Source organism: Chiloscyllium plagiosum, unplaced genomic scaffold, assembly GCF_037043375.1.
Source record: "Chiloscyllium plagiosum isolate Xiang-an unplaced genomic scaffold, Cpla_swu_hap1 HiC_scaffold_13, whole genome shotgun sequence".
NCBI classification, from domain to species: Eukaryota; Metazoa; Chordata; class Chondrichthyes; order Orectolobiformes; family Hemiscylliidae; genus Chiloscyllium; species Chiloscyllium plagiosum.
In genome coordinates this window covers 21,591,114-21,602,108 of record NW_028270151.1, presented here as the reverse complement: position 1 = coordinate 21,602,108, position 10,995 = coordinate 21,591,114, and the positions used below count along the sequence as shown (strand labels likewise).

General features: G+C 42.4%; 1 protein-coding gene across 1 annotated transcript; it reads right to left on the bottom strand.

The window, feature by feature from the left end:
- Positions 1–1,395: 1,395 nt before the first annotated feature.
- LOC122555645 (extracellular calcium-sensing receptor-like) lies at positions 1,396–9,802 on the bottom strand. Its single transcript, XM_087993222.1, has 6 exons — positions 9,654–9,802; positions 7,353–7,644; positions 5,045–5,878; positions 4,093–4,320; positions 2,368–2,491; positions 1,396–2,288 (listed from the first exon to the last, which is right to left on the bottom strand). Exons 1-6 carry the CDS (start codon positions 9,800–9,802, stop codon positions 1,396–1,398), a joined length of 2,520 nt encoding a protein of 839 aa, XP_087849348.1.
- Between the last annotated feature and the right edge of the window lie 1,193 nt (positions 9,803–10,995).

Sequence of the window (10,995 nt, the reverse complement as noted above, 5' to 3'; positions counted from 1 at the left end):
AATTTATTGAAGGCAGAGATTGATAAATTATTAATCTCGCAAGGAATTAAGAGATACGAGAGCGTGCGGGTTCGTGGCGTTGAAATGCCTATGATTGAATGGCGGAGAGGACTCAATGGGCCGAATGGCCTTACTTCCACTCTTATGGTCTAAAATTATCCCAGCGGATGAGCTAAATGAGCGGAATCGAGCTAGTAGTGGAGTAAGACGCTACAGCCAGGGCTTTTCTGCTCCATCTTTTCCTTTTTAAAACTCTTTTATATTTTTATTATTCTCTCATGTTTCTTCTCCACGACAAACTGAACTCTCGGCCTCAGCACATAACTGGCAGCTTCTCGGTCCGGCAGACTCTGGGCAAGCCGTGCCGTCTCCCTTCCTCGCGTGGTGCTCCCCCGGTCCGGCGTGGCGATCTCTTGGCAGCACGTGATAGACTTCTCAGACCGGCCTGGCCCTCAGCATGGACATCCGGGCTCTAGGTAATTCCAGATCAGTTTGCCGGCTTCTGGAGTCTCGAGGTGAACTCCGGCGCCGTCTGGAGTCAAGGCCCGTTGCTGTCTGGAAGCCAGTTGCCAGTGTGGACTGGGTTGGGAGGACTGTTGTCTGAACTTCTTTATTTCTCTACTTTCTAACTTATTCCTGCGATCTATAATGGGGGGGGGGGGGGAGGGGGGCATAACAATTCTTTATTTTTCTATTGTTTTCCCTATGTATTTTGACCTATACCTAACTATGCCCTCCCTAAGATGGCGCAGTCAGTGGCATCTTATACACTTTTCACTGTGCTCTGTTGAGTGCATGCGACAAAACAGCGAAAAGCATTACGAACGAACAGAAAGGCCAATTTAATAAAAGTGCAGCTTATGCATGGAATTCCTACCCAGACCATTATAAAACGTTGGCGGAAATGTGCAAAATATAAAATAATCCTCACATATAAAAAGAAACATGAAACAAAATCGAACTAAATTCGTTTATTAATGATTATAGCAAAAACACAAATGCATTGGAAGTGAATGCAATTTTGATAATCAGCAAGTATTATTTATTTTTAGATTAGATTTAGATTACATTACAGTGTGGAAACAGGCCCTTCGGTCCAACAGTCCACACCGACCCGCTGAAGCGCAACCCACCCATACCCCTAACCTAACACTACGGGCAATTTAGTATGGCCAATTCACCTGAGCACCCGGAGGAAACCCACGCAAACACGGGGAGAATGTGCAAACTCCACACAGTCAGTCGCCTGAGGCGGGAATTGAACCCCGGACTCTGGCGCTGTGAGGCAGCAGTGCTAACCACTGGGCCACCGTGCCACCCAATTTATGAGGACAAAATCTCCAGACGGCACATTTTGCCGACAGGAATTGAGGAAGCATAGAATAGTGAAGATACTTAGGCCATCATGTTTTTCTTTGTGTTATTCTCTGGTTTCACTAAGATAATATAACATTTCGGAGCAAAAATGCAGACAAGTAAACCAAAACTCGACGCCCAAATAGCAAACACTTCGACAGCCACCGTGTACTTTCCAGGAGAGCTGACATAAGCCGGAATAAAAGTGATCCAAACAGCACAGAAGATCAGCATACTGAAAGTTATATACTTCGCGTCATTGAAATTATCTGGAAGTTTCCGGGCAAGAAAAGCTAACAGGAAGCATACAGTGCAGAGAAGACCAATATAGCTGGATACAAAATAAAAGGCTTTTAAAGAGCCCACGTCACATTCCAAAATAATGATATCTCTATAATAGGTCGCGTTTTTCAGTGGATAAGGAGGTGATACAATGAGCCAGATTGTGCAAACTAAACCTTGAAGAAATGTAAGAACAAACACACTTAGCCGTTGCTGCATGGGTCCAAACCAGTTCATCAAGTTGTTGTTGGGAAGAGTTGCTTTAAAAGCGATCACAACAAGAACGGTTTTCCCCAAAATACAGGAAATACAGAGAACAAATACAATCCCAAACGCAGTCCGCCGCAACATGCAGGACCATCCGGTCGGTTTTCCAATGAAGATAAGTGAGCACAGGAAGCAAAGCGTTAGGGCAAAGAGAAGGAGGAAGCTCAGCTCCGAATTGTTCGCTCGAACGATAGGAGTTTCCCGATACCGGTAGAATACAGCAGCTGTACCCAGTGCGAGGCACACGCCCACTAATGTAAGTGCCACTAAAACATAGCCCAGAACTTCTTGGTAGGAAAGAAATTCAATCTTTTTGGGAACACATCGATCTTTATGTTGATTCGACCAGTATTCCAAAGGGCACTTCATGCAATTGGTGGAATCTGCAAGAATGAAAACAACATTTAAAAAAAAATTGAGATTCATTATGGCCACAAGATTACGCGGTATGTTTGTGCATACCTGTGATGTTGCTGATCTCACCATCGGCACACTCTGCGCAGTCAAAACAACATATTGGCTGACCTTGCCTGCTGACCTTTCTTGTTCCGGGAGGACAAGGTTCTGAGCAAAGGGCACGTGGAATCTAAAAGAAAGTGAAGGATACTTGCGTTATCCAAAAAACAGATTAATAGCATAATATGCATGGGGATGTTGTTATATTGTCATTGGTAGAGGTGTCGGAGAAAGTGAGGAATGCAGATGGTGGCGATCAGAGTCGAGAGTGTCGTGCTGGAAAAGCACAGCAGGTCAGGCAGCATCCGAGGAGCAGGAAAATCGAAGTTTCAGGCATAAGCCCTTCTGCCTGAGACGTCGATTCTCCTGCTCCTCGGATGCAAACTTGTGAGCTGTAAGTTTTTTCTTTCAAATATTATACCGATACTGTTTTGAATGTTGTCTGTTCAACGTTTTGCTTCCACCTCTTCAGGCAGTGCATTGCAGATCATGACAGTTCTCTCGGTATTATATTTTTCATCCAAGGCTAAGGTCCTATGAATGGCTATCTGAAACTGTGTGCCCCTAATTTCCTCTTTGCCACATCCAGTCGTGTCTAGTGGTGGTCAAGTATCAGATGAAAGGAGATAGAGTGTCCATGAAGGAAACCACCTCAATGATCTTGGGACACATCATTTCTGTGCTCAACATCTTCAACTTAGGAAAGCTAACTAGTAAAACAACACCAACACCCCCCTTCCCTGACTTTAGGTCCGGGCCATCACAGATGTCAGACATCAGCAACTCAGCTATCCATCACACATTATATCGAGAAATAGCTGAGCACAGTGGATACAACAGAAACTCCAGACTGCCCGATACAAGTACGACATTTGTGCAAAATTAGCTAGCTGTGTCCTGCCCATCAAACAGGACAATTCACAGAGTCATAGAGATGCATAGCAATGAAACAGACCCTGCGGTCCAAATCGTCCATCCTAAATGTATCTACTGCCATTTACCAGCATTTCGCCCATATCCCTCTAAACCTTTCCTATTCATATACCCATACAGATGCCTTTTAAATGTTGCAATTGTACCAGCCTCCACCACTTCTTCTGGCAGCTTATTCCATACATGCACCACCATCTGTGTGAAAAAGTTGCCCCGATGTCCCTTTTAAATCTTTTCTTTCTCATCTTAAATCAGTGGCCTCTTCTTTTAGACTCCCCAATCTTGGAGGAAAGCATTTGTCTATTTACTCCATCCATGCCTTCCATGATTTTAAAAATCTAGACAAGTTCACACCAAAGAAAACAACCTCAGCCTATTCAGTTTCTCCCTGTAGATTAAACCCTCCAGCCGTGGCAACATCCATGTAGATCTTTTCAAAACCCTTTCGAGTTTTACAAGATCCTTCCTGGAGCAGGGAGACTAGAATTGCACACAATATTCAAAAAGTGGCTTAAACATGTTCTTTACAGCCACAGCATTACATTCCAAATTTTTTGGCATTGAAAGATTAAGGGAAGAAGTGAAAATGGGAACAAGCGCTCTGGAAAACTATTCAGTTGTACGTACAAAAGGGGAATAATTGCCAGGGCTGAAAGGAAGGACAATAAATAACAACCTGACCAGTGACAGGCAGAGTCTATTGGTCCATCAAAACAGTCGCTCTTCTTTTCAATTTTTTTTCCAACTAAATGTCATTATTTAAACCGTGTTTCTCAGTGCAACTGATAAAGAAAATACCTGCTTTTCAGCGGAGCTCCAGATGATATCTCCGATATTCAGGACAAGTTTATGTCCCTCTGGCGCTGAACCATCATAATATCCAATTTTCACAATTTCAAGTGAACCTTTCAAATTCATTTGTAAATTTATGAAGTCATACGCTGGGACTGGATCACCATTTTCGTCAAAATACACGATTTCCTCAGTGTTAGCAGTGAAGTTTACCGAGTCTAGGTAATGCAGCAGCTGCAGGAGAACAATGCAAGGTATATAAATCTTTGGCTGTCATTTGGATACATGTATTAAAATTTATTTCTAAAAATGAACACCGATTATTTAGAAACAAATGATACCACAAATTAGTACCCCGGGAGAAACAAATAAAATTTAAAGATCCATCGAACATTTTTCCAAGTTTCTGACCTTGCATTTCAGATTGAAATGTCAATATTAGCACAATGGCTCTGATTGAGAATATGGCAGAGATTTGACTGATAGTGCAGAGTAGCTCCCAGTTAGTGATGAATTGGCGGAGTCACTTTTTTTAAATTAAATATTCCACGATATATAAGGCCTTTTAATACAGTGAAAAGATGAAGCTCGCCACTGCCTATCTGACAACAAACATTGAGTACCTATCACATTGTTATTAGTTGTGAGTCCTTGCCGATAATTTAGCTTTCCTATTTTCTACATCACAACAGTGGAAAAACCTCGCAAGTACTTTATTTTTCATAGGATGCTGCTGAAGGTCTTCAGGCCTTGGATATCTTTACAATAACGTATTTAAGGTTTGATATCCACCTTTCTATGCGAGTGAATTTCCAATATTTCTGATATTCAGTTTTCCTTTTGATATATTCTTGACCTATTGCCATGTTTTCTCTCATTCTCTGACGGCAATATTCAATTATTCCAGACAGGATTTTTAAAAGAAAGCCAAAAGGAACAAAATTAAACATTTTCCTACCTGCCAGGGTTCAAAGCTTGAAATGTGAGCACAAGTATTATTCATAAACGGGCCATTGTCTTCTTCACAGTTTAGCATATCGTCAAGTGCATGAGCGACAGCATAGACCGCTTTGTACACACGGTAGGAACTTCCGTCCATTATCGCTGGAAGGTAGCCATTTTCTAATCCATCTAAATGCTCATTCCCTGTGCATGGCTGGACTTGAAATGTGGAATTTCCAGTCTTTGTCGCCTGGCCCGTCGTTAAAGAGCACGAGAATAGGGTTTCCCAAAATGTCTTCACAAAAGTGTCGTCGGGAAACTTAGAAGGATGAATTTTTAGAAGATAATCTCTGAGGCCGGCTATTTCTGTCCAAGGAGTTGTTAGACCAATGGCCCCAATGAGAAACCTTGCTTTGTCTTCAGGTGGCAATATATCTTCTGTAAGCCAGCCTTCACTTCCAATCCACTGTAACCCCGTTACATTTTGGCGCAAAATCTCCTTAATTAACACTCTCATGTCTCCGCTATGCACAAATCCAATCACAACTTTTGTGGTCGCCTCTTTCATCACCTGCACTACTTTGCTGATTTTCTCGGCGGGATCGGTTCTGTAAAACGATTCAGAATAGGCCATGCAAACACCAACGTTTTGGGCCTCTTCGATAAATGTTCTCATCGCAAAATTCCCATAATCTGTGTTGCTTCTGATTGTCCCAATCCAATTCCAGCCAAATGTTTTCACGAGTTCAGCGAGAAGTTTGGACTGATCTTTATCGCTTGGTATAGTTCTGAAGAAAGTCGGGTATTCTTGCTTATCGCTCAGGCAGGGGCAAGTGGAAAAATGACTAACCTGCAGAAAAATGTGAATATATATTCATCATTATAGAATCATTTTAAAAACGTTACAGTCGAATGTTGTCAGTGTGAATGCATTTTGTTTGTTTATGAATTTTATTAAGTGCTATATTACATATGAACGCTTACCGTTGGAAATAATCGAACAAAATATATCATTTGTAGAGAAAAAAGGACACATGAGAAGCTGAAGTTTGCAATAATTAGCACATAAGGTTGCATGAGAAGGAACTAATCGATTATTCTGCTGGAATTTTGCAACATTGTCTGGGGCTACAGATTAGATTAGTTACAGTGTGGAAACAGGCCCTTCGGCCCAACAAGCCCACACCGGCCCGCCGAAGCGCAAACCACCCAGACCCATTCCCCTACATTTACCCCTTCACCTAACACTACGGGCAATTTAGCATGGCCAATTCACCTAACCTGCACATTTTTGGACTGTGGGAGGAAACCGGAGCACCCGGAGGAAACCCACGCAGACACAGGGAGAATGTGCAAACTCCACACAGTCATCTGAGGCCGAAGTAACCTTAATGATTGCAGTGTCGCTACGCGTTGTGTGCACTTGGATGAGTAATCCAAATGACAAAGTTGTGGAAATTTGGCTTTAAAGCCCACCATGGCACGTTGTAAAATTTAAATTCAATAACATTTGAAATAAAATTAAAAAGCAACCACGATAAAACTGTTGGCAGCACAGTGGCTCAATTGTTAGCAGTGATGCCTCACAACGCTCGGGATCCAGTTTCGATTTCAGCATTGGGTAACTCTACGTGTGGAGTGTACACGTCTCCCCATGTCTGCCTGGCTTTACTCCAGGCACTGTGATTTCTTCCACAATCTAAAAATGTGCAAGTTGGGTGCATTGGCCATGCTAAATTTCCCAAATGTCCAGGTGTGTGCGGGCTGTGTGGTAGGCATGATAAATGCTGGGAGAGGGTGGAATACTGTTCGGAGGGTCAGTGCCCATTTCATGAGCGCAATTGTCTTCTAACTGCACTGTAGAGAATCTATGATTCTAACGTTAAAAATCACACAACACCAGGTTATAGTCCAACAGGTTTAATTGGAAGCACACTAGCTTTCGGAGCGACGCTCCTTCATCAGGTGATTGTGGAGGGCTCGATCGTAACAGAATTTATAGCAAAAAATTGCAGTGTGATGTAACTGAAATTATACATTAAGCCTTTCATCTGTTCTAACAGACAATCAATTCTTCAATGTATAATTTCAGTTACATCACACTGCAAATTTTTGCTATAAATTCTGTGTTACGATCGAGCCCTCCACAATCACCTGATGAAGGAGCGTCGCTCCGAAAGCTAGTGTGCTTCCAATTAAACCTGTTGGACTATAACCTGGTGTTGTGTGATTTTTAACTTTGTACACCCCAGTCCAACACTGGCATCTCCGAATTATGATTCTAACAGCATTGTAAAAATGCAATCAAATATTTTACACCTTACCATTGGAATTCCGAACGTTCCAACCGTTCTTGCGACTGTCATGGAGGACGTGGATATATCACAGCCAATAATTGCTGCCACATTTGAGGAACCTTTACATTCAGGGTACTCAATTAATTCTTGCTCTCCATTCACCAAAGCCAGAGCTGCTTTGGCCGCTATCGCGGAGATCGAGCAGTCATCGTAGATCTCATATCCTAGGGTGATATTCGGAAGTAGAGTTTTGCTCTGGTTTATTTCTTCAATAGCAAATATCATTGTCTGTATCAGGCGGAAGGTTGCGATATCAAACCTGTGGGGTAGACGTGAACGGAAATGATGACTTGGAGGTGCCTGTGTTGGACTGGGGTCGACAAAGTTAAAAATCACACAACAGCAGGTTAAAGCCACCGATTCACGCTGGAACTTGCGGTTTTCCAGAAAGGCCGTCTTCGGAACACATGATCACTATACGGATGGATCACATTCTTGAGCAATATTGGACCATTAGCCCCGCCATATCCCATAATTCACGTCGGGATTCCATTTGTTTGAAAACATGGCCGCCAGTGGGACTATCCAATTAGCCCTGGCATTCCTAACCCCATGTCAGCTCCCACAGCAACCGATCGGCAAAGCCCTTGGTGATCCTCACCTCTCTTTAGCCCGGCATTGTGCGCTATGTAGGGTCGACACTCTGGGACCCATTTTCCTCTGACTAATGCAACTAACACTATGGGCAACTTAGCATGGCCAATTCACCTGACCTACAGGTCTTTGGAATGTGGGGGGAAACCGGACCACACAGAAGAAACCCACGCAGACACAGGGAGAATGCGCAAACTCAACCCGAGGCTGGAATCGACCCTGGGGCGCTGATGCTGTGAGGCAGCAGTGCTAACCACTAAGGCATTATGCTGCCCAGGTCTCCATCCAATGACCTCAAAGGGAACGCAGCGCAGCGATATCCGCATCCTGCCAAGGGCCCTCGCCATTCCGTCGAATATTGCTGAGCGCATGCAGAGGAACTTTCAAGCCCGTACCAAAATAGCAAGCTAAAACAGTTGCTTTAACCACGATTAACAGCGTATACCAATGTTTTGTTCCTGACTAAAGAATGCCTGTCAATATCGGTAATGGTATTGACTTGATGTCCTCTCGTGATCTTCTTCCCCATACAAGGAGGTATTCTCTGTAACATTTTTTTTTCAGTCTTTCATAATATTACATACCTCTGTTAGGTCATCCACAACTTCAAGAGAAAAGAAAACCAGCCGGCCAATCCCTTTCAGATTAACCATCTGAGCAGCATCTCTTATATTTTTCTACTCTGCCTAAGCAAAGTAATAAGTGATCTCCCTATTATTCTTAGCTAAATGTACTATTATATATATTTCAATATTCAACTTCATTGCACTAACTTGCCTGTTTTGCAAATGTATTGATCTCTCACAATTTATTGCAGTCCGCTCAACATTCAAAATCTCTACCTCCAAGTTTCCGCCACCTACATCTTTAGAAATTATATTTTGGGTTCTGTCCAAATCATTACATCTTTGCCGAACATTGTTCAGATGTTGTTTGCAAGATTGCTTAACGAATTCCGACAACATCACCCTTGGTACACAGAGTACTTCTAATTAATACCCACGTCGTTTATATTCAGTGTACTTTCGATGCATTGCATATACTGTTTGAGATTCTATTAGAAGTTTCTGTCGCGCACATTGCCATTTTTTACAGTACAACACAAAATAATTCGTCAAAAATTCCACGTCACTACAAGTAACCACGGTCTCATTAAACAAACACAAACACAGGGAATGCCAGAGAATGCCATCTGCTGCAGAGAAGCAGAGTCCCAAACGATTGAATCTTATGTGACTCTTCATGAGATCTAATTTTGTACTTACGTGAAATTCGACTTTGTGGAGTAATGTAGATAGCTAAGAACAATCATTATTCTGCCGAAGTAGTTATCGCATTCAAAATATCAGAACATAATTAAGGTTAAAGACAGAACTGCTTAAATGCTGCAGTTGGTGATTCCCCACTAAATCCAGAAAATTATTCGGTACAGTGGTTATGTGAAATCGGGATTTTTTGTTTGGTTGCTGCTGTTCAAAGATGTGCACCTTAGGTGCATTGGCCATGCTAAATTACCCCGTACTATCTCAGGATGTGCAGGCTAGATGGGATAGCCATGTTAAATGCGGCGTTACGGAGAAGTGGGGGTCTGGCTCTGGGTGGGAGCTCTTCAGAGAGGTCGAATGACCTCTTCCGCGCATAGGGATTCCATAATTCTATGATTGTGTTACCTACCTTTGGCAATACAAGTCTGATGGAGTAGCGGCAAATGAAGAAACATCATAAATCACGTCAAAATTTAATGAAAATATCCCGCCCAGGATAATATCTCCATCTTCAGTCAAATTCGGCAAGTCATTTTTCGTTCGAGGCTTGCAAACCATGCCACATGATTCTCGTGTAGGCACAACGGCCAGCAACAGGAATATCAGAAACAAAACCATCACTATCTTGCAAGGAACCTGTCACTACATTAAACGGTACAAGAAAGGACGCGCAGTTTTACCGAAATCATCATGGCTCGAGGACATCCCACAGCGCCGCACAGCAACGAATCACATGAGAACTGATGAAATGGATTACATCTCCGCACAATCAACTTGTTTGCGGGACACTTTCATTGATGCGGTCAATGTTCACTATTTTTGCAGACAGAGTCTATGGAAAGTAATAATAATTGGATTTAAAACCCCGAGTGAGTCAAAATTTTCCAATCAGATAACAGGAATTTGAAAAAGGCTTAATCCTGCTAATAATCGTCACAAAGACTGTGACAAAGCAGGACGTTCAGCCCATGGAGTCTGATCATGACTGATTGATAATCTTCAATTCCAATTTCATTTTATTTTCGCCAAAAACCTTGATTCCCTAATTAAGTCAAAATCTGTCTATCTAATATACTCGAACATACTTCACGGTCACCCTGAACACACCTCTATGTTGAAGAATTCCGTAGATTTATTGCCTCCGAGTGAAGAAATACATAGAGCTAAAAGGCTCTACAGAACAGAATAGGCCCATTAGCTCATTATGTCAGTGCTGGTCAAAACCAAGCACCTAGCTATCGTAATCCCATTAACCAACACTTGCCTGTACCTTGGTACGGAAAGTGCACATAAATGTTCTGAGGGTTTCTGCTTCTACCACCCTTACAGCGAGTGAGCTCCAAACTCCCACAACTGTGTTTATAAAGACGATTTTAAAATTACATCTCCTCTTTACCTTCTGTCCCTTACCACAAATCTATGCCCTTCGTCACTGATTCCTCCATCAAGGGGAAAAGGTATTTTCCTGTCTACCCTATCTACCCTCTCGTCACTTTATGTATCTCAATCTTTTCCACTCTTAATCCCTTCTGTTCTAAGGAAAGCAATCTCGTCTGTCCAATCTATCTTCAACTCTCCTCCTCCATGTCTTTGTTTTAAATGGGTGACTACCTATCCTGAGATTAAGTCCTGTGCTATTATATTTTGCACAAGGGTAAATGACTTATCTGCATTTAGCCTGTCACGTTCCCTAAGAATTTTGTATATTTTCATAAACCTCTTGCAGAAAATTGAAAATCCAAGACACCAGC

Excerpts from the sequence above, each read along its gene's own strand:
- LOC122555645 (XM_087993222.1), bottom strand. The coding sequence starts at position 9,802 with ATGGTTTGCAAGCCTCGAACGAAAAATGACTTGCCGAATTTGACTGAA. Across the intron at positions 7,645-9,653 it reads TCAGACTTGTATTGCCAAAG|GTTTGATATCGCAACCTTCC; the intron begins GTAGGTAACACA and ends TCTACCCCACAG. Across the intron at positions 4,321-5,044 it reads CAAGCTTTGAACCCTGGCAG|CTGCTGCATTACCTAGACTC; the intron begins GTAGGAAAATGT and ends GTTCTCCTGCAG.